Raw genomic sequence first — 24,485 nt, 5'->3', positions numbered from 1 at the left:
AACGGCTGACGCTGCGGGCGCGCCATCTCCCAGGGGCTCTGCAGTCACATGGGGTCCCCCGTTCGACTCTGCAGCCTGGATGGCCAGCCCTGACTCCCCCTCCCGCAGAGCAGTGGGGTGAAGGGTTGAGACCAATAACTCAGCGGGCCTCAGGCCGGCCACCAGTCTCCACAAACTTGTGCCTTCATTTCAGTTTTGGGCTCCAAGGATTTTAGGTTAAGCCGTACATTTTCTTTTTAGGTTGTCACACATTTAAAATGACTTTTTGAAAAATACATTTTACCTCGCCTTTTGGGAACTTGGTAGTGTAGCCCTGGAGCCTTGCCCTGAGCAGCCGCCCACAGCCTGGGCAGATGCTCCCGCACCTCTCGGCTGCGCTCACCAGGGGGCAGCATGGAGCTGCGGGCGTAGGGCACCGGGAGGACCCAGGACACCGCGCCATGGCTAGGCATCCCCCCCAGACCCCTTTCCACGTGAGGGCTGCACCTGCTGCCAACTGGCCAGGATCCCCTTGTCCCTGAGTCTCTCTGTTCCTTCCAACGATGAGGACCCCGGCCCAGAGCCCAGCCACAAGCTCTGTGCACTGTGAAGAGGTCACGGGAGCCGCCTGCACGCCTGCCACCACGCTGCTGAACCTGCTGAGCACAGTGTGGGGGTGTCCCAGCCCCGCTATCATCACACCACCAACACGGCCCTGCACGTGGTCAGCTGGATGAAGGAGGCTGGCCTCCTGCCGGGGTGGAGGCACAGTGACCAGGTGGCCGCCAGCCAGGCCGCAGATGAAGAGCCTAGTATTAGGGTCAGGCCGTGGCATCAGGGGTCAGAAAGGAAAGTGGGGTGGGAGTGCTGGGGGAGGAGGCCTGGGCAGGACTCTCACTTTATAACTTTCTGGGGGCCTCTAGACCCTTTCTTGGGACTGTACTGAGCATGTAGTTACCAAAAGCAAACCACCTGGCTGGCAGCTCCAGCCCTTTTTGGGGATGCTGGGGTGTCCCTGGCATGTCCCTGTCACTCCTTGATAGTGGGCAGGGTGGAGGCAGACAAGTTAGTTAAAACCATTCTGTCATCACAGTGATTCCCCTGCCCTCCCAGGGTCTCTCCCTCACTGGCAGGGAGGGAGGGGGTTCCTGTGGAGCCCCCAGCCATCCCTCTGGGCCTTGGGGAGTCTGGCACAGTGCCCACCCTGACTCCACACAGCACTTGCTCTAAGAATATGAAAGATAGTTTATTGAATCTGTTCTTCTCCATTAAAATACTCAAACAAACGCTCTACAACAAACATCACAACTTAGTGTTATCTGTCATATAAATAAAATATACAATAAGATGTACACTGTCCACAGGGTGAGGAACCCACACAGGAACAAGCTGGCAGGACCTCAGGGCAACGTGCACTGGGGGCATCCTTAGGCCCACCTAGGGAGGCGGCGTGCGGAAGCGGATCTTCTTGGCTGTTTCCGCATCGGATTTGGCAACCAGAAACCGCATCTTCTTGCCCCCGTGCCGGATCAGATCCACTGCTCTGCAACCCAATGCAGGGGTGTGGAGAGCATGGACCAGCTCGCAGGCAGCCATCCAGCTGCAGTGGACCCAGCTTCTGGAGGTGCCCTGGGGCAGACCCAACCCTCCACCCCAGCTGTCACCCAGTGCTGACAGGGCGGGGTGTGGGCCTGGCCATCATGTGCTCCCCCGGAATGGGTGCGGTGGCCCTACAGTTAACACTGAGCCCTGGCAGGGACAGAGTGTTAGGAGTCACGGGGTCACGAGGCAGATCCTGTGCTCACGCTGCTGCCCCTGCCCCCAGCCCCTGGGCGGCTGCTTTGTCATCTAAGGTCTAATGAGGGGAGGGAAGGGGGAGAGGTGGACACGGAGAGCAGGTGGAGGGCCATGTTTCCACTTACTCATCTCTAAAATGGGGCAATGACTGGACCGCCTGTGGGATCGGGGAGTAGGCAAGGCTGATCATACAGGGGGCCCTGACCCTGGCCCAGCCCAGGTGGCTTTGCCCACCCAGCCCCTCAGGAAGGCCGCCATACCTCAGGTAGCTGATGCCCAGCAGGCTGCTGCCGTTCACCTCCAGGATGCGGTCTCCGGGTGACAGCCGGCTCTCTGACGCTGCGGGGCTGCCTGGGAGCAGGGTCTGGATGTACAGCCCAGGGACACCCAGTGGCGTGTGCTGGGGGGAAGCAGAGCCTCAGGGGTCTGTGGCCCCTGCAGCTTGGGGATCCCTGGAAGGGCTCGCTTGTATGGTCACCAGTGTGTCTGCAAGGACACCTGCACACATCACTGTCCCCACAGGCAGGCCCAGGACAGACACAGACGTCTGAGCAGAGGCAGCAAAGCAGTCTAGGGGAGTGGCTGCTGCATGTCAAAACCCCTTCCCGTCTCTCAAATTCCAGAGATGCCCCTGACAAGCCCCTGCCCCAAGCCCTCGGTGGGCCTCCCTGTCTTCCTCTCACAGTGACCACACAGGCTGGGGGCCTGTCCACAAGATGTGGCCCCTTCACAGGATGTGACCGGGGCTGCAGAGTTAGGCGGGCCTCACCATCCCGTCAATCAGGCCCATGCCCAGGCCAGAGGGGCCACGCTCCAGCTCCACCAGGAACACGTAGCAGAAGTCCTCGGTGCTGGAGCTGCCGCTGGAGGGGGCTGGAGGGGGCTGGTCATCCTCGGGGGATGCACAATCTCCTGGGGGCAAGAAAGGGTGGGCTGGGGTGAGGGGCCCAGGGGTGTCCTCTTCAGCCACTTCTCCACAGGGGAAAGCACTCGTGCAGCTCCAATGATATGCCTCTTTGGGGCTGTGGGCCACACCCCATGCACCTGGAAGGGACACCTCTGTTCCCCACCGTGGCTGCCCCAGGACACTGACCCATCAGAGGCTGGCTGTTCCCAGAGGCTGAGAGGGCTCTGCTCAGGCTCTTACCCAAGTCTGCCCTCCCAGGCCTCCCCAGCCCCCTGCCCTCTCCCAACACCTCTAAGCACCCTACCGATTGAGGGCTCCCTGCCACACGAGGACTCCAGGGAGCCTGCCCCACCCTGGGCTGGGGCTCTCTCTGGCTCTGCAGCCCCCACTCAGCACCCTGAGGGGCCCATGCCTTCTCCACGAGATCAGGCCAGGCCTTGGCAGAGCCGGGGCCTGGTCCGAGTGGCCTCCTCACAGCCCTGGGGCTCTGATCCCAGCACACCTGAGCAGGTTTCCTACCTCAGCAGCAGCTCACCAGATGACCCCTGTCCTCAAGACACACTCCCGCTTCTGCAGGAGCTCTGCCGAGTGCCCTGCTGGGCTTGGCAGGGGTGGCTTCACCCTTGATCAGCTTCACCTGCAGCCCATCCGGCCACGCACACACATGCACATGCTGCCTCCCTGCCCCCAGTGGCCTCAGTTCGGCCGCCTCCGGTGTCTACCCCATCCCCGATGCTGAATGCACATCTCCCGAGCCATCCCTGCCCCTATCCTGGGTGGAACAACACCCTCAAGCCCCCAGGGGGTCCCCACTGCCTGGGCCTCATCCCTTTCCAACGCCCAGGGATACAGGTGAAAAAGAGCAGGTAGGTACTGAGAAGCCCGGCCAAACGTGCCACCAGGACTGTGGGTGGAATGACCCGAGGGGACCTGCCCAGGTGCCAGCAGGGTCTGGGGACTGCGGTGCAGGCATGGGCCTGGGGGTGGGCCTCACCTTCCAGAGGTGGCTCCCCGAAGCCACTCAGTCCATTCCTCCCCGCTTCCAGGAGCGCCTTCCCGCAGGTGCCGTCGGGTTCGGGCCAGTTAGGGGCAATAGGCTCCAGGCCAAGTGGGGTGCTGGGAGGCGTGAGCAGGCAAGAGGAGTCCGTGTGGGGGGAGCCGGCCTGGGGACCCCCATGGCTCATGCGGCTCGGCTGCCTTACTGAGAGGCCCTGTGCACGGGGAGCCCCCACAGAAGGAAGCAAGCACGTGGGGCCAGCTTCACAGGCTCCTCGGCTGGGGGCCCTGGAAGCCAGGGGGCAGCTCTGGCTCTCAGGATGTCCCTCAGGGATGGGATGGTGCAGGCCCTGGTGGGGGCAGGGAGAAGGGGCTCAGACGCCAGGCCACCTGACACCGAGGGGCCTCCCACTTGCCTTTTCCCTCGGGGCAGCAGCCAGGTGCTGCCTCCACGTTCTGCTCCCCCACCCCAGTTATCAAAGCCAGAGCCAGGACAGGGTGTTCAGCTGGGGTACCTCGGGGCACCCCCGCTGGGCAGCCCCACCGCTTGGGATAGGCTTGCTCCGCAGGCCCCACAGGAAGTGGCGGATGTAGAGCAGATGCTGGTAGATGCTGTCGTCCAGGCAGTCGGCTTCTAAGTCCACCTGGAAGCCCTCGCTCGGCAAAACAATGGGTGGGGGATTTTCATAGGACTCCAGGACATCCTCTGAAGGCAGGGGATAAGGATGGCATGACCAGCTGGCCCAGAGGAATCTGCCTGCCCCTCGCCAGGTTCGCCTGAAGCCCCGCCTGGCACTGTGGGAACCCAGGACGAGCAGACAGACCCAACAAGGATGGGCGAGTGGGGGATCCAGGCAGGGGGGACCTGCCCACGACGCGTCCTCATCCCTTCTGAATCCCAGCAACCACCCAGCATTGAGCCCAAGCTCTGGACAGAGAACAAGGCCCTGCTCTCCAGGACTTCCGCCCCGGTGCCCCCTCCTGCCTGCCGCCTGCCCGTGCTGGGAGCCTAGCGGGCTCAGCCAGTACATCTGCTCTCTCCAAGCTAGCGCCTGCTCCCCTGGATCCCATGGCCTGTGTGCATGTTGATCTCTGAACGTGAGCACCTCCGGACACAGGCCTCAGAAAATTGGAAGGGGCAGCCCACAGTTCCACTCAGAGTCCCTCTAGTCCAGGCCAAGCACACAGGGGACCAGGACAGTGGGGAAGCCCAATTTCTATCTGTATCTCCTACCAGCCTTTACATTCCATTTTTGTTTTGTGTTATATGTAATGTTCAGGTCAAGAAATGCATGTCTAATTTATAAGACATATATGTGGATGTCTATATCCACATATACAGTGTGTGTGCATGAATGCCAGGCATGCTCAGGAACTTTTCTCAGGGGTCGGTAAGGTGGCATCCTGTGTGGAGACCCTGCTCTCTTCCTAGTGGCCAGGCACAAGGTGAAGCCCCCATCCTCAGGCTCCAGGAGGACACGGGGGACCTCTGACTTGAGCCTGGAGCTTGGGACTTAGTCCCCACTGTGGGGGTCCCGGGCCCCCAGGCGGGGGACAGAGCAGGGCACCTGCAGAGGAAGGCAGTGCAGGGTAGAAGTGCCAGTTGCTCCAGAGCTCCTCCAGGAAGCCCTCCCAGCCCCCGCTCCCATCTGCTCCAGCACAGCCCTCAGGACCCTTGCTGCTGCCTGGAGGAGGGCTTACCTGACTTGAAGGCATCAGGGCTGTCCTGGACACCCGGCTCCCAGGCGCTCATGGGGCCCATGGCTGAGGCCAGCTGGTACTGAGTCAGCAGCCTGTGCAGCTGGGCGGGGCTCAAGGCAGGGAAGGCAGCCCGCAGGTTTGCCCAGCTCATCTGGGTGACAAGAAGAAGCTCACAGTCAAAGGCCCAGGGTGGCACAGCCTCACCCAGGGCAGCTCTGGGGTAGAGGCAGAGGGCAGGGCTCCAGACCAGCATACCCAGGCCCCTGGGATCCAGGCAGGCAGTGAAGTCAGAGGGGTCAGAGCCCGTGCAGCAGGGCCACCCTCCAGCAGGCAGCTCGCCCATGGCGGCTCATGGGTATCTGGGGGGAGAGCTGGCTGGGGTGGCCATTCCTGGGAGAAGCCAGCAGGCACCACAGTGAATGCCTTGTCCACTGGATATGCCCCTCATCAGACACAAGCAGGACTGGGAAAGGAGGGAAAAGCCACTGGGAGATTAGGGTAAAGTGAGACAGGATTCCTGCCTCACATGCACAAGAGATCTGGTCCGTTAGGATGTGCATGGAGGCAAAAACCACATCCCGTAGGCATCACAGACTACCTTTGCGCTCTCAGGACTGGGAAAGCCTCTTTAACGGAGACAGATGGACACCTGGGGAGCCGCAGGTTTGTTTGGTGTGACTGTACCACTCAACAGCTGGTGCAGCCTCACGGCAGCTTTGTCTCAGCCTGAAGGGCCCCTGCTCCCATCCTGGTGGCCTGGCCGCCGACTTCTGCCTCCAGGCTCACCCTCGTCGCTGTGAGACACCCTCTGGCAGCTTCCCGGAAAGGGCTCCTGGGGGGCCGCCGCTGACCTCACCAGTGGAGTGTCCGGCTCTGCCTGCCCCATGGCAGGAGTTTGGTCCAGAGCTCCGGCCCCAATCAGTGGGCTTGGAACCTGGAAGGCAGCTCCTTTGCCCCATCCCGAGCTGCCCGCAGTGAGTCAGAAACCGCTCTCATTGCGCACCATCAGGACGCTTCTCTCTTCTCTGGAAGCTCGGGGGGTTGGGTTCCCTCTTCTGAAATTCTGCCATGCCGGGTGTTGGGGTGCAAGCCCGTGCCAGCACTGTGCTATTTCACCCACTGGCTGCACGTTGTCTACAAATCGCAGACTCAGGACGCGCGGGTCTGGGAATGACCTTGTCTCCTTCCCTTCCCGCCCTGGTGCTCCGCTCTTTGTGGGCAGCTCTGGGCGCTGGGCTTCCCTGATCAGTCCTTCAGCGCCCCATCTTTCTTCCTGTTACTCTCTCACTTGATTTTACTACCGATGCTAAGAGGCTGTGGTTATCACGCCTCTTCCTGGCAGGCTCGATCCCATCCTAAGGCTCCAGAGGAGGGGAGGGCAAGCCCCAGGAGCCAGCGCCCTGCTGACCCCCAGCCCGAGCCTCCACCCTCCACAGGCCAGCCAGAGGCAGCCTTCGTTTGCCCCAAGGTGGCTCCTCCAGATTGTTGCCGTTCCTGGAATCCAGGCTTCCCTCCCAAGCCTGTGGGTCCTCCAGGGTGGGCGAGGGGAGGGCGAGCAGCGGGGGCAGCATCCTGCGCAGGGTCGGAGTGCCTCCCCTTCCCACCTTACCAGCTCTGCTTTCTGGGTGATATCCTGGCCTTCATCTTCCAACCCTGCTGTTGAATTTTTCTTCTCTGCTGTCATAGTTTTAATTTCCAAGAATTCATTTTCTTCTTTTATTTATGGAACTTGTTATTATGCTATGGATACTGTATTTTCTCTTATCTTTATGACAATATAAATGTTTCTTTTTACTGTTTCTTCTCCCTTTACTGTTTCAGGGGGTGACAAACTGCCCAAGCTTATTTGATAGGGCCCTCAAGCTAAGGCCGGCTTCACATTTTTAAAGGACTTTAAAGACAAGAACAAGAATTTGGGCTGGAGACCTCAGTGCCAAGACCACTTACTACCTTTACAGAAGTCTGTGGGCTCCTGACCTGTCCTCCCACCTCTACTCCGGGCCTCTTTCAGGTGAGTGCTAACAGTTGCCTGGCGACACCTGCCTGAGTCCAGGCTTGGCATCCAGGGCTACTTACCATGCTGGCCTGGCCGGTTCTCTGTGGAAACCCAGAGTCACCCCATATTCCACCTGAGCGGCCACCCTGGTCTGTCAAGTCAGCCACCTCCTGCTCGGGGAGCACAGGCCTGAGCCGCGAGGGGCCAGCGTGCCGGGGCCTGACCATGTGGGGTCCAAGCTGTGTGGGGCCAGCATGCCGGGCCCGACATTCAGTAGATGCTTTGCCACTCAGAAGCCCCCTTTTCAGGAGGGGATCCTGGTCTCCCCAGCCTGGAGACCCTTTGTTTTAAACACTGTGGAAATATACTCGTCTTCTGCCAGAGTAAGAAACAGGCCGGCACCCAGTCATGCTGAACAGGGGCAGCTGAGCACCTTGGGCTGCTGCGTCCTTCTCTGGGCATTTTTGTTGAAGTACAACAAGTACACAAAGGCTACACAAATCGGTGTGCATCACTCAATAACTGTCCCAAAGAGCAGGCGCCAGTGCACCCAGCCTGGGTTCATGTGGAGCACCGCCCCAGCACCCCCATGGGCGCCATCCTGACGCCCAGTGCCACAGGTGCTCTCCTGCTTTGCCCCTGGACTGCGGGAAGCACAATGCCTGCTCCTGAGCCTGACCCCAACCACATGGGTTCACGTGTGCCTGCAGGTGCTGGCACGTTCTCGGCTGTGCAGCATTTCCCAGTCGTGAGTGTACCCCACTCTTACCCACCCCGCTGTGGAGGAGTGGGGCTCTTCACATCCCTGTCCACCATGCAAAAGATGGGTGCGAGCATTTCCCTCGGGGACCTGCTAGGTGGGCAGAGCTCCCAGCCTCTCCAGCCGACGCAGCCCCAGGGCCATGTGGGGGCACTGCCACCACCCACCCCGGGTGCGTGCTGGCTTTTCCAGCTTTTGCCTTTCCCATGTGTTTGGTTTTGAAGGCGCTGTGGTTTTAAACTAGATTTCTCTGATGATTAATGAAATTACTCCTCTTTTCATGTGTAATTTTTCTTCTTAAATCCCCTTCTGGGTTTTGGTATCAAGACTGTGCTGGCCTTCTCCAATGAGATGGGATGTCCTCTTTTCCTAGTTTCTGGGGTGAATTTAAGAAATAATGGCTTCATTTATCCCTTTAACGTTTAAAGTAATTCACCGATGAAACCATCTGGACCTCAAATCTTCTTTTTGGATTCCCTTAAAAGATGTAAGACAATTCAGATTTCCTACTTCCTCTTGTATCACCTTTAATAAGTGTTCTTTTTCTTATTTATTTCATCTAAATTACCAGATTTATCAGCATAAAGTTGGTTATAATATCTTCTTACTATTAATTTAAAAAAATTTGTCCCAGTCTTTTGAGATACAATTATTAATTTTTAATGTAGGATCTGAGTGATATCCCCTCCCTCATTTTTTATATTGGCAATTTGTGTCTTCCCATTTTCATTAAACTTTTCAAAGAACCAACTCCTGGCTTTTGCTTTTCTCTATTGTATATTTGTTTACTATTCCACTGGTTTTTGCTCTTCTCTGTTCCTTCCTTCCTCCCACTTTTGGTGGGTTTCATCTGCTTATCTCTTTCCTGCTTGACCATCAACTCTCTCAGCCTTCCTTGTTTTCTATCACACACATCTAAGGCTAAAGCTTCTCCTCGTGGCACAGCTTTAACTGCGTCCATGGGTTTGGATGGTGCATCTTCAAGACCGAGTGGGGGCTGAGCAGGGTGGGCTGGCTGGCCCAGCCTCTGCTTGACACTCCCACCAAGGTTTCATGCAAGAGCCTGGTGCTTACTCCCTTAGCATCCTGAACTCAAATCTTTGCTCCTTGGCATTGTGAGACACCTAGCAATTCTTCTCTGCTTTTCAGGGTTTTTTGCTTAGTTGTAAAGTCTTTCCCATCCCATAGCCTGGAGCTCCAGAACTTTGGCACATGTCACAGGAAACTTTTATGGGTCTCAGGCCATCAAGCATGTCACATTCATCTCTGGCTTGTGAGATGCCAAGTCTGCTCCAGTCTCTTCCCAGCTCTGGCCCCTACTGGACGAGGCCTGGCTCTCAGCATCACACGGGTCCTGCTCCCAGCGAGCCAAAGGCCCCCCAGGGAGCACAGCACAGAGCAGCTGTCTGGGGTCCCTTCCATGGATCTGTTACCCTTTGCCCCATGGCTTCTTTGGCTCTCTGGTGCCCTTAAATGGATGGCTCAGTTCTCAGCACTGGTGTTGGCTTAGCCCCAGCTGCTGTGCCCACCGAGTGAACCACCACACACTCTTCCTCTGTCTTAGCCCCACCACACCTCAACTTCCAGACGTGCCTGCTGCCAGGAATCCCTGTGTCTCCTGGCGGCTCCGTGGTGAACTGGATCGCTTCTCAGTAGTCCTTTGCAGATCTGTAAGGTGGTCGCTGTTCACCCCTCTGTGTTTGAGCTTCCAAAGTGTCTCTGTCTCCTCCAAGTTTTCTTTCTTCCCACATGGGCTTCCGCCATTGGAAAGTATGGCTTGATTTTTGCGTAATGGTATTCTGGGAGGAAGCAAAGTAAATTCATTTTCTGAACTTTCTTTAGGGAAATGTTTTGCTTTTATAATAAAAATTAAATAACTTGAAAAAAAGAAGACACTTGAACAAGGTATAGGGTGGCTAACACATGGGAGCTTCTTATTATCTGCTGAATGATCAATGGCTCCATGACTGATGGCTGAGTGACCGCACCAGGGAGCAGAGGTCACTGCGGAGCTTAAACGGGGGGCACACGCAGAGCAGCCACTTGCCCAGGTACTGCATTAGTGACAACTGCAGTGGCCGCATGCATGGGTGGGATGCTGTGTTTTGATCCTTGGATGGAGGTGACTTCCTGCACTTCTTATACCTAACTGGAAGGTCCACTGTCCCCTCATTTACATCATGCTGCACTGGAGTCTGCTCAGGACTTTGCCTGGAGATGCAGGCGGCCCAGGAGGCAGGCTCAGTCCCCAGCTGCCCGGGAAGCCCTCAGCACCGTGCTGTGTGCGTCCCGTGTTTCTGCAGGAAAGGGACACCACTGGTCTGGTTTCACGATCGTCTGTGATGACTGTCAGGCAGCTGGTGAGGGAAGAGCGTGAGGCATGTATGGATTTCCAGTTATAACAAATGACCATGAACTCAGCAGTTAGAGCAGCACAAGTGCCTGATGTACAGTCTGGGGTCAGACATCCAGCCCGAGGCACACTGGGCGAAAATCAGGGAGCTGTGTTCCTTCTGGGGCTCCAGGGCAGGATCCATTTCCTTGATTAGAATTCAGTTTCTTGCCACCATCCAGGCCCCCCATTTCCATGCTGGCCTCCAGTTGAGGGCTGTTCTAACTTCTGGGGGTCATTGCGCCCCTTGGCCCGACCTTTTCTCCATCCTCGGAGCCAGCATGATGGTTGAATCCCTCCTTTTCCTTCTGTCCTGTCTCTCTGACCCATCCCTCCGCCTCCCTCTTCCACTTTTAGGGTCTTACATGACTAGATTGGGTTGCTGGATGACCCAGGGTCATCTCCCCATCTCAGGGCCAGCCCTTAACCTTGATTCTGCAGAGCCCAGTGCCACATGGGGTTGAAGATCAGGGACTAGACACAGATATCTTTGGGGTCATTACCTTGCACGGGAAGGAGCAGCTGTGGAACAGAAGTAACTCCACACATTCCCAGAGGCCCAGAGGCCAGGTGCAGGGGCGGCCTGGTCTGTAAGCCAGTCACCCAAGGGCAGCAGCATGCACCCCACCCCACCCCCTGTCCACTCTCTGTGCTGTCCTACCTGGATGAGCTGGGCCCTGGGAGTGGCCAGCAGGCTGAGTGTGCAGGAAAGCTTCCTGAAGAAGCACTCTGCGGCCTCCCCGAAGCCGGCAGCCCTCACCCACTCCAGGAGCTGCTGCAGGCGGGCGCAGGCCTGGACGCCTCGGGGCCAGTGGAAGCAACTCAGAGAGGGGCCTAGGGGAAGGAGGGAGTGATGCCCAGCTGCCCTCGCAGAGAAGGTGCACCAGAGGGAGCCAGGCCCCAGCTGGCCCCCAGCCCCGTCCTCCCACTGCTAAGCCTCTGAGGACAGGAGACCTTACACGGGTTTCCAAGGCAACTAACCTGCTCTAGGTCCCTCGGAGTGGGGGTGGGGTAGGGGAGGGAGGGGGAGGTGGCAGAGCACGGAGGGGCTATGACAGCCATGGAATCCCAAGTGCAAAAGGCCATAGTTCAGGCCTACAGCTGAGACCCCTGCTCCCACCGATCCTGCCTGCAGACCCCTCCCCAGCCTCCCCCTGCCAAACGTGTGCTCTGAGGGCCATATGTGTGTGCCATGGGCTTAGCCCTGCTCTCATGTCCCCACACAGGGCCTCTGGTTGGAAGGAACTGTGCCCTGAACCCCTGGGCAGAGCGATGGAGGAAGGTCTGCCGTGAGGGGAGAGTGTGCAGAGAGGCAGGTCAGAGGTCACATCACTTCCCTGAGCCCGTTCCCTCCTCTCTCCCTGCTCCTCCAGGACCACACTCTGCAACATCTCCTACCCTCTTCCTGCCCGCAACCCCCCACCCCATCCACCAATCCGGACCCCATGGAGCAAGATGCCCTGGTTGACAGCCGTTCTCAGGAGTCGTCTCGGGGCCTCAGCCCACAGGCCTCTGGTGAGGACACGCTAGCCATTCTGCAGGCAAGTGGGTCCCGACCCCAGGCCCTCACCCTTGTCCAGGAGCTGATTGAAGAGCAGCGTGCTGGAGAAGAAGAAGAGGTAGGCCAGCACCTGGGAGGCGATCTCAGGGTGGACCTGCAGCTGCTGCAGGAGGTCCAGGGTGGCCTGGTAGATGGACACGATGCGGTAAAGCTCCTCAGGCAGCTGGGGGGCTGAGCACCAGCTCTCACGGCGCTCCGTCTGGAAAGGGGGGCATTCCAGCAGGGCCGGAAGGCAGAGGTACAGGGACTGGGGAGAAAGGGAGATGCCAGCTACACCCTGCTCAACAGGCCTCGGTGTTCGGGGAGTGCCATGGGAGGGGAGCTCCCATGCCTGGGGTGGGGTCTCTCAATGGGCTCCTGTCACATGTGCAGACGACACCAGGAGGTGCACACAGGCACCAGTGTGGGGCTGGAAACTCCCCACGGGTCTGGATGGGAAGCTCACAGCTCTCATGTCATCTGAGGGGTTTTACTGGATGAAAGAGTGGCTGGTGGTCCCCTGGGCCTGCTGGAGGGCCAGGGGAGGGGGCAGGGCCACAGTGCCCTCCAGAGCACACAGTACCCCCAGCTCTGGCCCTTGGAGGAGATCCCAGTGGGGGGCACCCGGGGGTCTCTCACAGTTGGGCTTCTGAATGCAGGCTGGCTGTCACTGTGAGACTGGGCCCCCAAAAAGACTGGAGAAGTAGGCTGTCCCTCGCAACATGCCCTCCAGGGGGCCACTGGCCACAGCCACCACTGCCTTTCAATGGGCCAGCCAGCAGCCCTCTACCCACCCCAGTGCCAGCCCCAGCCAGGCTGGCATCTGCACGACAGGGACCAGAGCCAGGTGAGGACCGGGACACCGGGCTCGGGCAGTCAGAGTCCAAGACCCTTGGGTAGCAGGTGGGGGAGCATGTCACCCCACCCAGCTCCCCAGATTCCCCTGAAGAGTGGAGCAGAACAGCTGGCCCACCTCCCCCAGGGGCAGCCGGTGCACACCTTGGAGACATAGTAGACACACTGCTGGAAGGCACGCAGGATGGCCTCCTCCAGCAGCGCCATGGCCTCCTCACTGGCCGTGCGGGTGCAGGAGAGCAGCGACTCCTTGGAGCCTGTGGGAGACAGCACAGCTGGTCACCGGTCACGCATGGGGCTGCTGGGCCTCGGAGCGCGTGCAGGACACTCCTGGAAGGGCAGTGGCTCCAAACACCTGCTCAGTCGCCTCCTGAGGCACCTGCAAACACTCCCATCTTGGGTTTGGAAAATGTGATAAACCGAAGGCACAGAGCATGCCCAGGTGACCCCAGCCCTGACTGCCACACCTCTTGCAGGGTCCCCAGGGGTCCTGAGATGCTGAATGAGGTGGTCGAGACATCCAGGCATCGCGCTTCCAAGCACGTCAGTACTGCATCAACACCAAGCACATCAGAAGCTTGGTAATAGATTCTGGGATCATTTTCCATTAGAACCAACTGCCCCGCACTTCAACTCACTCGGAGCACAGGTCAAGGGGACACCTGGCCAAAGCTTCTCAGGAGAGCTGGAATCGGGCATGTGGAATCATGTTCTGGAATCATGTGGTGGATGTCATGTAAAAATGTCCGTGGAATCATGACATTTTTTCAAGAAGGGAGAAACCCAAAATCCTGCACCCCACCACCAGCACCCCAGGGAGAGGCTTCAGGGAAGACACTGCTGTCTTCCGCCCATGGCAGAGACCCTGGAATCTCACTGCCTCACAGCTGGTGCATGTCGGGGGGTGCTGGCAGGAGGTCTGCCAGGCACTGAGGGGGCTGTCAGCAGATGCCAGGTGATTCCTTCCCTCTGAGAGGGTTCCTGCAATGGCAAGAGGCCAAACTGGAAACCGTGTCTCCAAGCCCAGAGGCCCTCCACTAGGTGGAAGCATGTGGAGGGGACCCTGTGTTTTGGCGCCTGGGGCCCTGCTAACACGCGGCAGTGGGATGGGATGCAGACTCCCGGCACTCCCCGCCACCGTCCTTCTCTTGCAGTGCTCATTTCTTCATCCCAAGGAGCTACAGGTGAGCAGCTGTGGAGTGTCCAGTGCGGATGGCATGGACAGTTACAGGGCTGCACCTCGGCCCATCCCCAGCGGCTCTCAATCCCTGCATGTTCGGCAGCAGCCTTTGGAGTGACACGCAGCATGGACCCGGCTGTGGGAGGGAGGCCCTGGGTCTGACAGGGCAAGCTTTGCTCCAAGCACTAAGTAGGGCCCCCAGGAGCCCCGTGACCCAGCCTCCTCGCTTCTGGACCAACGGAAAGGAAATGGTGTGCAAGTCCATCAAGACCAGCCCCTGCAAAAAACCTGGCCTGCCTGCCCTGCTGTTCACGGTGCTTCTCCATTCAGGCCTTGGGGCCCTCCGGCCCCCCAGGGTTCCCCCAGAACCCAGCCTGCAAGGTCTAGTTTGGGACCTCCATGGGGACCTGATTTGGGATGCTAGTGGGGTTGCTCCCTAGCTGCTCCCTAGACCCTGGAGGAGAGGCAGATTGGGCGACCTGAGGGGCCTTGGGCCTGGGGAAACAAGAGGCTCTTAACAGGCTGCTGGGTGTGGGCTGGCTGGAGCACTGCTTTCTTCCAGAGGCTCTAGGCTACACACATGCAAGGCTGGCCCACTGCTGGCCGGAGCCCACACAGACTGAACACATTTGACAGCCTGTCAAAGCCAGTGGGCACGTGGGCCAAGAAGCCCAGCTCCAAACTCTGTCACTGGGGGACCTGGACGTGGGGCCAGGGCACTGACTGCAGGCCTCCTCTGCCATAGGCTTGTCTGGGAAAGCAGACCAACACCCCTGTGGGGCTGGGGGGTCCTGGTGGGAGAGGGCACAGCAGGAGGAGGCTGGGTTCACACAGATCAGAGGCCACACGTGTCTCCCAGACGTCACTGAACACAAGTTGACACACTTGTTGCTGTGGTTCTGCCGGGTTTCCAGCTACGCGGACACCCGCCCAGCCTCTCAGAGCATCGGGGTCCCCAGGACTGAGGACTCCCCAGATCTACAGGCCCCAAGGCACAGCCATGAAGGCATCCAGGAGAATTTTAAGGGAATAAAATCAACCCCCCCCCTCCCACCCCACCAGCCAAGGAGGGGCTGATCTTCCATCTGCCTGTGTGAGTGAGGTGTCCTGGGCTCAGGGTACAACATCTGTTTTCAGAATTCTTCCCACAGAAATTTCCCACTGACGGTCAGGAGACCAAAACACCGACTCTACCCTGGCCTTTGCCCTCTGGCTGATGTCATTTTTCCTCTGAGCTCCCCAGCACCGGCCCAACACAGGACATTGTCTCTGGGACACTCAGATCATGCTGTGTCTTCCCCTGCCTGCGTTCCTGGGGTGGGTGGAGGCGGGCCTGGCTGTCCATATGCTCACTCTCCCAGCATCGCCTGGGCTCCACGAGCCCCGGGACCTGCACCAAAAATAACTTCCTCCTAAAAGAGGCAGCAGAGGAAGCAGAGCCCCCATCGACTGCAAGCAGCTTTCTTCATGGAATCACAGACGCAGGGCCCTGTGCAGGACACACTAGCCCAGCTGGGGTGAGGTGGGCCCAAAGGGAACCACAGCTTCTCACCACGGTGTCTGAAATCAGGCCAGACGAGGAGCATCAGCAGGACTCGCCTGTGAACTCCGAGCCCAGAAGTCTCGGTGGGGAGCCAGTTCTCCCTGCTGCCTCTGCCAGACCAGAATAAATGGGGCTCCCTGTCACCACCCCGACTTCCTGACATCTCACACAGGACACCATGCATGTGCGACAAGCCAGAGGCCCAGGTGCTCGCCAGCTGTGCCAAGTCCCAGAGAGCCTGTGGGACTCTGCTCAGAAGCCGTGAGGGGCCTGCAACATCAGTCCTGGGTGGCTGGAGGCGCTGAGGAGGCAGTGCGTTTGGGGAGAGGGATACGGGGCCTTGCAGGTGACAGCCTGTAGGTCACATTCAGAGGAAAAGCCAGACAACAGGTCCGTTCAGATCCAGGCCTCTGGGCAGAGGTCTGACTGGTCGCCTTTCACAGAGTACCCCCTCCCCAGGGAACAAGGATGGAGGTGACAGACCAGCAGGCCCAGGACACCCCCTGGGACACAGGAGGACCTGGCTCTCCACTCCACACACCCACAGGAGCCCAGACTCTAGGCCCAGGGGGCCACAGACATTCCACTGCTGTCCCTCTTCACTGTGCAGCGGGGTAATGCTCAGGAACCACGACGAGGCCAGTCAGCCTCGCGGCCCACCTCCCCAAACCGCACAGTCCTCAGGGCCTGGCTCGGATTCCATGGGGGCCCCATTCCTTCTCTAGCTCAGCTTGGCCAGAGCTTCCTGCCCAGCCGGCCCTCGGTCCAGCCAGTCTCCACAGCCCGGCTCCTGGCTACTGCCTGAGTCCCGGCCTCCAGGCCTCCTGGCACAACAGTCAGCTGCGTGGACCAGTCCACGCCCGGTGGGCCACAGGAGCCCCTCCTCTGGGTCAGAGAGTCAGCCCGTCGGTACCAGGGCCACGGCAGGGCCCCACCCGCATGAGGCTGACTTTGTGTGGTTGCAGTTATTTCACGTGGAGCCCACAGCCACCCTGGAAGACACCGCTGAGCACAGATACCATAGCATCCCGCAGAGAGAGGCCCTGGGGAGCCTGGGCCAGCCCGTCCTGCCCACTGGCTTCCTTCCCAAGCTTCAGGTACAGCCTCCGCAGCAGCCTGGGTCCCCAGCAGCCAGCCAGGCCGCCAGGCCACCTATCCAGATGGCCTAGAGCTTCCCGGACAGGCCCCACAAACAGGAGGGAGGGACATGGGTGGCTTTGTTTTTGCTGAGGAGAAAGGTTGTGTGGGGCCAAGCCACGCTGGTCCACATGAAGCTGTGGCCCTGGCCCCTGGATGCCTGGCTGTCACATCTGCCCCAGCTCCATCCCAGGTCCCACCTCAGGCCCCCACCCAGCCCCGTCAGACACACACTGGCTGAAATCCCCACCCAGGCCTCAGAGCCCCGCCAAATGCCACCCTCTTTGCGAAGCCCTCCTGGACTGCCCAGCCAGCCTCTGAATGCTGCAGCACTTCCCACTGGAGTGCGCGAGCCCTAACACGCACCCTCCCCACATCCGAGCCACACCCTCTTATGGTTCCTGTGGGCACTGAGCCTCCTTTGTGGAATAGCAGTGCCCGTGTCAGGGGCGCTGGCATGCGGCCAATGCACCGCATTCTTCCCGCCAGTGCCTGTGAGTCCCCTGCCTCCCCAGACAGGACACAGCTGGCCTGCGCTGAGCGCGTGAAGTGGCGGGATGGAGAGGGCCGGTGCTGTGCATGAGGCACCAGGGAAGCCAGACCACCAGCTCCACTCCCTTTCAGAGGGGCCCAGACGTAGCCCATGGCCAACCCGACCCTGTGATGGCAAGGTGACACCACGCCCAGGCCACTGTACCTGTGACATCCAGGTCGTCCTCCAAGCTCTGCATGTAGAGTGGGCACTTCTGCTGGATGAAATACAGAAGCTCGACCGAGTTGGACATCCAGAAAAGAATGTGCTGCAGGTCTGGAACCAGGCCAGCCATGGTAAAGCTGCCCGAGGAAATGGGGTCCTGGCTACCGAGACACACAGACAGCGAGTTACACTTGGACCACTCCCCGGGGAGGCCGAGCCCGCTACTCTGTGCCCAGAAGACATTCGTATCATCGGACACTGACAAAACAGCTACCTTTTGTCACCATACCATTTCAGGCTGGGGAAATCAAGCAGAGGTACATAGCCTCTAGCCTGACATCTGACACCGAAGCAGGAAGGGCTGCCCCTGGCCACTGCCACTGGTAAAGGACTCTGTTAAAGACAGTATTTTCATACCATATCTCTTGGAATGAGATAATAAGGCAGCCGTGAATGTGAGGAGACAATATGTGGAGATGTGTATGCATGGGGAGAGGATAGCCCACATTGTTAGAACAAGAAACCTGAGTAAGGGTGTCATTTAAGTACAAGAGAGATGACACTCAGCATATTATTTAAGTGAACAATGTAGTTAACAGCAGACACAAACAGTAACGTGAATATTTGGGAAGGTGCACAGCCAAAACTAAGTGCTCCATTCCCGCAGGAGCCCAACGGCAACATCCAAGGCCGGAGCACCGAGAGCGCGTCTGAGAGTGTCGCTGAGATTCAGAGGGACTGTTAGGAAAACCTGGAGCAACAGTTGGTGGAGGCCGCCTCTGAGACTGTCAGGGGCTGGACTGGGGTGGTGGGGTGGGGCTTCCATCACAAACTCTTCGCACTGTTTGATTCTTTCAACACAGAGGTGCGCGTTCAGTTCGGTTAGTTAAGACAGAAAGAGCAGCCGGCACACAGCTAGGCCCTAATCCTCATTACACGGTGGGGGATGGCCAGCTGGGGTGGAGATGCCTCTCCGGGACAGCAGCAACATCAAGGCTGCCTGCCTCCTCATTGGAAGGTTCCGTGGTTGGGGGGCTTCCTCCGAGCTCAGATCTACTCCAGCCCTCTCTCCTGCATCTCTCGTGTGCCAGCCCCAGGATGCAGGGCCTAGTGTCTGTGAGTCACCTGCTGCAGACAGAAGCTTCCCGGTACTGTCCTGACCCCACCTCTGAGGCAGCGCTGAGCTCCCTGATAATTCCTCGATGTCAAATGTCAACCACAAGCCTTTCTTGGCAGGACTCATCTGGCCACACCCGCTCAGCGGTAAGCAAGCTGGCCTGGCCTGGCCTGTGACAGCCCCGCCGAGAGTGCCTGGGGCGCTCCAGCAGCCCAGGGTTTGCGTTTGGCGCTGTCATGGCCATACCTGTGCACCATCCTGACAAATGGGCAGGGGTGTTCACAAGCAAACCAGACCATCGAGATGTGACGGGTGTGTCTGGGGGCGATGTGGCTGGCTGTCCAGTGGTCCCAGGACTCCTCAACAATGCAGTGTCACTTACTGGTGGATTTGAGGAGTGCACCAGGCAGCTGCAGGGCATCAGGCCAGGAAAGTGCTGCCCTGAGGCCGGCCCAGAGCACAGGCTCTGTAATCCCACTGGGCCAGCCTGCTACTTCCACGAGCAGCTCAGGGTCTCGTGGTTAGAGTGACAGTGGCACCAGGGCTGCTGGGGAGCTGGGCCCATGGGAGAAGCCACTGGGGTCACTGGGTGGCAGGGCCATGAGGAAGTGTCCTGGGAGAACTGAGGCCTTTTCCCTCCGTGCCCGTCCCCTGCTGTGCAGTGGGGTGGGACCTCGGACTCCCTCCCCGAGCTTCCTTCCTGTCACAGTCCTGCTCCTCTCCCTGACATAACCTCACTTGTCCACAAACAAGGTGACCTCTCTCCTGTTCCAGGGAGGAAGGGAACTGGCTCAGACTGTGTCGCTGGGAATGCAAAGTGGTACGGCCTCTGCAGAAAACAGCACAAGGCTCTTGCTGTGTTCAACCACAAGCCACCAGTGGTTTCATCCCAGGAATTCAATCATGGTTCAGCAAGCCTTCTAATGTAGTGACCATGTTCACAGATTCAAGAGAAAAAACTTACAGTGATCAAAGATGCAGAAAAGGCAGCTAACTAAGTTCGAAGCCTATTTGCAAAGAAGCCCAGAATACAAAGATCTGAAACGAGTGGGGCAGAGTGTTAACGTTAAATTCAGGGGTGGGCTCACAGGCAACTGGCATGTTCTGTGGTTTTCTGTAACTTGGAAGTTCATAACTTTAAAAAAGAAAAAACAAAAGAGCTTCCTAGGGATGGGCACAGGGCTGTTTTTATGCCTAACAACACAGCCCAGATGGCTGCAGTAAGGCCGCCCCATCTGTGGGCCCAGGGCCCAGCACCTGGTGAGGAGGATGCCCACTCAGCTCTGGCACCCCACACCCCCACGCTTCTGGTACCCACTGTCCCTGTGCAAAGCCGCACGTTCATGCAGCTGCCACTGCCCCCACACGGGCTGCGCATCGTCCCTGAGGGCCAGAGGCTACCCCCTGCACCAGCAGTCTGCCACTTGGTGGTCTCTGGGGCTTCCCGTGTCAGCAGGTGCCAGGGGGCACCAGTGTGCAAGCAACAGGAGGTCAGAGCCTCACTCGCAGCCTGGGGACAGCTGGGCACTCCACAGCCTCACTGCTCCTGACCAAGGCTTGGGTCTCTCCCGAGCCTGGGCTCCTCTTGGAGAGAGGGAGGCTGGTGCAGCTTCCTCCTACTTCCCCCACCAGGCGTGCACAGATAAGCCAGCTCACAGGCAGCTGTGCACACAACCAGGACAAGGCCAACGTCTCTGACCACAGCCCCTGTGTGGCCGTCCCCATGGTGGGCAGTACCAGCCACCACTGGCTGGCCCCTCCCGGGGGTGTGACAGCCTGCGTATGCTCTGTAAGCAGATGGGTGAGCTGCGGACTCCGTAAGCACGAGCACACATACAGAACCACATGGCGGGTGCCTTCCCCAGTGCCCTTTCTGCTGCCATTGCTCTGAGCTCCCACTGCACGGAGGCAGCACCTGGCAGCTCAGCCGCTCTCCCCACTGCCGAGCAAACACCGCACTGCTGCCACATAATCGCACCGCTGCCACAGCACATGTGGGTCACTTCCAACAAACGGCCTCTGCAGCATGTCCCCTGCCCTCCCCGGGACAGTGTTCCTCTATGGCACCTCTTAAGAGTGGGACCATTGGGTCACCGGCTGGGCACGTCTTTACCATTAATGCCCAAGTCCCACCAGCAGTGGGGAAGAGTAGAAATAGTGCTCCCCGTGAAAACAGACACTGGCATAGACACGCTGTCCCATCTCAAAACCGGGAGTTGAACATTTTCCTAAAGAAGTAGGCTGAAGAGAGAAGACTCAGAGAGGGTCTTGCCCACTGAGGCTCACAGGCATGCTGGAGAAGTTTCCCAAACACAGAGCTGCCCAGGGTGGTGATTACAGAAGTGGGAATGGCCTCTTGGAGAGGGGAGGACTGTGTGCAGAGCACAGAGCTGACCCCAGAGGCGCCCCTCCAGGAACTGCAGGTCTACAGGGAGCTACTGCCTAAGGGGCAGGAATGGGAACCTGGCCATACTTACAGGTGCACCTGCTTCTCTGCTAGCTCTTTGGTTTTCTCCTACAATTATAAAGAAGAAAAACAAGCAAGGGAAAAACAGGTTACCATGGACATGTTCAGTGAGACCATGAAATACATGTTACACCGTCAACACACAAAATAGGGCAGTTGTCCCAGACATCCCACACTGCTGACTGTTCACTCTGAGCTCTGTTTCCATTTGATTTGCTATCTTCCCATTGCGTTCCTGAGTACGATCCCCACATTCACAGCATCTGGCTTACAGAACAACTGGCCATTTAAGAAAGAGTGAAGACATTTTACAAATATCAGAAAGAAGATTCTGCTAACAATCTTATTCTTAAGTTTAATATATACACTTTTAAATGTCAGCCACAGTGACACGAAGTCGATTACTATGTGCTGAGTATTTACAGATACATTTAATGTCCCAACAGGGACTCAGGTTCAACCAACATTTTCTGCCACTTTTAATCAAGAAATTGCTTCTGCTGTAGCAGCAGGTTGTCTGGCTAAGCACAGCCCTAGGCACTGGCTGTTACTGGTTCCAAGATGCACACATTTGTGTAGCTGGTGAGAAACCAGAGGCCACAGTGGAGAGAGAGAACTATTAATGCTCAAGAGGCACATGAGCAATGAGCTGCACAGGCCCCAGACAGGTCAGGGAGAGGGTTATGAATGCTGGGTGTGACCTGGAGGCTGACTCCTTGGCTTACCAGCTCAGCCCTGGATAAGGGAGGTCACCTCTGTGGGCCTCAGTTCCCCTGCCTGTGCAGTGGGGCAGGGACTGGGGACACTCGGCTCTAGCTGGCACCCTGCTCCTGCAGGGGTCACTTACACCTCCTTGCCTCCGTTTCCTCAGCTGTGACGTGGGATACGGTGCCCCTGCTGCCAGGGCTGCTGCAGGAATTAAATCGAATGGCATCTGATTTACTAGTGAGTGCCTGGCACAGAGAAGACTTGGGAAAGGATGGTGGTTTATAACTCAACCTCTAAGCCCCAGACTGCCAGGTCACCTTTGGCCCTGATGTGGTCAGGCCTTCACACTGAACGGGCTTCACCCAGCAGTACTCACGACTACCCAGAGAGAAGCAACCACACGGGGGACACTAACCTCGGGTCCACCCGGGGAACCCTGGAGATGCAGCTCGGACACCCACAACCCATTCAGATCACCTGTTCAAGCCTTTGGATGTTCGTAGCTGCCTGTGGTGGCTTTTGCTTTTAAAAAGTTTCAAACGTTTTAAGTGCGGATTTTAATCTGATGAATCTACACAGGCAAATGTTTTCCCTTTTCCGCACCTGCCCCAGGGTAAGCATGACCAAGATTCATGGAGGGCTCTGTGAAGGACTGTGTGTAACTACCAGGCATCCTTGGAGGGCAGGGTGCTCCCAGCATGTGCGGGTGGAGGCCAGGGTGCTGCTCAGCACTCCACAGGGCCCAGGTTGGCCCACAACTAGGAATTCTGCCCAGACATGCATAGTACCTGGCCTAGAAACCCTGTCTTGGAGAAAAGGTCTCCAGTGAGCAAAGTGTCCCCCAAACAAGTTGGCAAGGGGGGCTGTGCAGTGGGGTGCTAGGTGCCCCGGCAGGAAGCCCAGGGCACCCAAGCCAGATATAGCGGGGGCTCAGGGCTCTGGGCACCTGGCTCATGGCTGGGAAACAGGGAGGAACACAAGCCAGGAGCTCACGAAGCCCATCGCCAAGCCCCCAAGGGGGAGGGGCCACAGCCAATAGCCCAGGCTCCCTGGTGGTCCCGCTTCCAGGATTGGGAGGTGTGGGCCTGCAGGGAAAGCTGGGCCTCATGGGGCTGGGTGGTTGGGGGGGAGCCTCATGACTTCCACCCAGGCAGCGGCACAGCCCCCACCAGCTCCTCCCGTGGCCCCAGGACTTGGGACAGCGAACCACCCCACCCCGTGACTGACCCAGACTGTCTCCTGGATGGCCTTTGCTATCTTGAGCAGGAGCTGCCCGAATGCACCAGGCTCGAGGCGGGTGGCCGAGTGCTGGATGCAAAGGCAGAGGAGGAAGGCCGGGGTCAGCTGGTGGTCGCCACTGCCTGGCTCAATCAGTGTCATGATCCTCTGCAGTAGTGCATCCTCCACCTCCGGCTCGAACTCCAGGTGCAGCGGCCGGGGGAGGACAGCCCGCATGGAGGTAGGGGCGCCCGGGGCCTGGAGCACAGCACCACACAGCCTGCAGCTCTGTGGTGCAGCCCGGAGGCGGGCCAGGGCCTGGGCAGGCAGGGGCTGGGCCTGCTCCGGGTCCTTGAACAGCAGCAGGTAGTAGAGGCCCAGGGACAGCAGGTCGCCATGGCGCAGCTCCACCGACTGGCCACCCAGTGCGGAGAAGTTGACAGAGACGGGTGCCCCAGGGATGGGCTCCAGTACGAGCCTGGTCCCCACCCGCTCTCGGCCCCTGGGCTGCAGCCTGCGGATGGTGCAGTGCAGGGGCAGGATATCCGGTGCTGAGAGGCTGACGCTGGGCTTGCTGGAGGGGGTCCTCTGGCCCACGGTGTGCCGCTCCCGGTTGAGCAGGTACACCAGGCTGTCCTGAAATGCAAACACAGACCTCAGGGCAGGACGCGACCTCAGGCAGTTCTGTCAGTGGGAAGGGAGGAAAGGTGTCCCGGACCCTGGCTACCTAAGCTGTGTGGCCAGAACCTGGGCCTGGGACACCCCACCCCCGAGCCCTTCCTAACCTGCTGTGTGCCCCCAGCTGTCCCCCATTTGTCACCCACCCTGTCCCTGGGGAGGTTTCTCAGAACAGTGGCACAGCAGACACACGGGGAGGACTCCAGCTCTGAGACGCAAGAGGCCAGATAAGGTCTGACCTGGAAACCGACGCTGGTTCACAGACAGGCCAAGTGCCGCCAATGCCCCCCAGGGATCCACGACAGGCCGTGTGGAAGCACCCCCACAGCTCAGCGAGCACAGAAGCCTCCCTCACACCCACGCACCAGAGGCCCCAGCGCCCAACATGTGCACTGACGGTGGAGCAGGAAGGTAGCTCAGAGAAAGCAGAGGACAGGCCAAGGAGGAGCAGTGGCCCAGTGGAGTCAGCCAAGGGCCAGACTCTTCCAGCCGGGATGTTCTGACAAGTGGTCAGAATGCCACTGGGGGTAGGCGGCAGGTGGCTTCTTTCCCATGCCTCCTCTGAGAGGGTCCAGCACTGCCCTGGAGGCACACACAGCCTGCACACTGGCCTGGAGGAGACTACAGGCCTGGGCCCTGGTCACCTGCCCAAGCCCTTCCCCAGAGCCAGGCCAGGAAGTGGCCTGAGACCCAATCTGGAAGGTGGTAGAGAATTCTCTGTGAGGGGACCTGGGGCCAGGCAAACGCTGGGTAAGTGCAGAGGAGTTGGGCAGATCCTCAGAGCCCTCTGCCCCACTGTCTCCTCCTGCAGCCTGGA

At 58.8% G+C, this 24,485-nt stretch overlaps 1 protein-coding gene across 12 annotated transcripts in view; it reads right to left on the bottom strand.

The window, feature by feature from the left end:
- Positions 1 to 1,277: 1,277 nt before the first annotated feature.
- The window catches only part of LOC118936110 (monocyte to macrophage differentiation factor 2), a 107,496-nt gene continuing 84,288 nt past the window's right edge, over positions 1,278 to 24,485 (bottom strand). For 10 of the 12 annotated variants that reach the window (XM_036932916.2, XM_036932920.2, XM_036932925.2 and 7 more), the window contains 12 exons: positions 23,000 to 23,626; positions 21,075 to 21,112; positions 17,481 to 17,641; positions 13,068 to 13,180; positions 12,099 to 12,336; positions 11,190 to 11,362; positions 5,381 to 5,531; positions 4,195 to 4,385; positions 3,678 to 4,029; positions 2,546 to 2,688; positions 2,037 to 2,176; positions 1,278 to 1,522 (listed from right to left, as the gene is read on the bottom strand). In XM_036932916.2, the coding sequence (XP_036788811.2) occupies positions 1,417 to 1,522; positions 2,037 to 2,176; positions 2,546 to 2,688; positions 3,678 to 4,029; positions 4,195 to 4,385; positions 5,381 to 5,531; positions 11,190 to 11,362; positions 12,099 to 12,336; positions 13,068 to 13,180; positions 17,481 to 17,641; positions 21,075 to 21,112; positions 23,000 to 23,626 (2,433 nt within the window). In that variant the 3' untranslated portion in view covers positions 1,278 to 1,416. Of the gene's footprint in view, positions 1,523 to 2,036; positions 2,177 to 2,545; positions 2,689 to 3,677; positions 4,030 to 4,194; positions 4,386 to 5,380; positions 5,532 to 11,189; positions 11,363 to 12,098; positions 12,337 to 13,067; positions 13,181 to 17,480; positions 17,642 to 21,074; positions 21,113 to 22,999; positions 23,627 to 24,485 lie in introns of those variants that run through there. The other 2 variants (XM_036932917.2, XM_036932926.2) reach the window with 2 other exon arrangements.

This window comes from Manis pentadactyla, chromosome 10 (genome assembly GCF_030020395.1).
Source record: "Manis pentadactyla isolate mManPen7 chromosome 10, mManPen7.hap1, whole genome shotgun sequence".
NCBI lineage: Eukaryota > Metazoa > Chordata > Mammalia > Pholidota > Manidae > Manis > Manis pentadactyla.
Note: the sequence above shows the minus strand (reverse complement) of the source record. Positions and strands in the feature narration are given on the sequence as shown.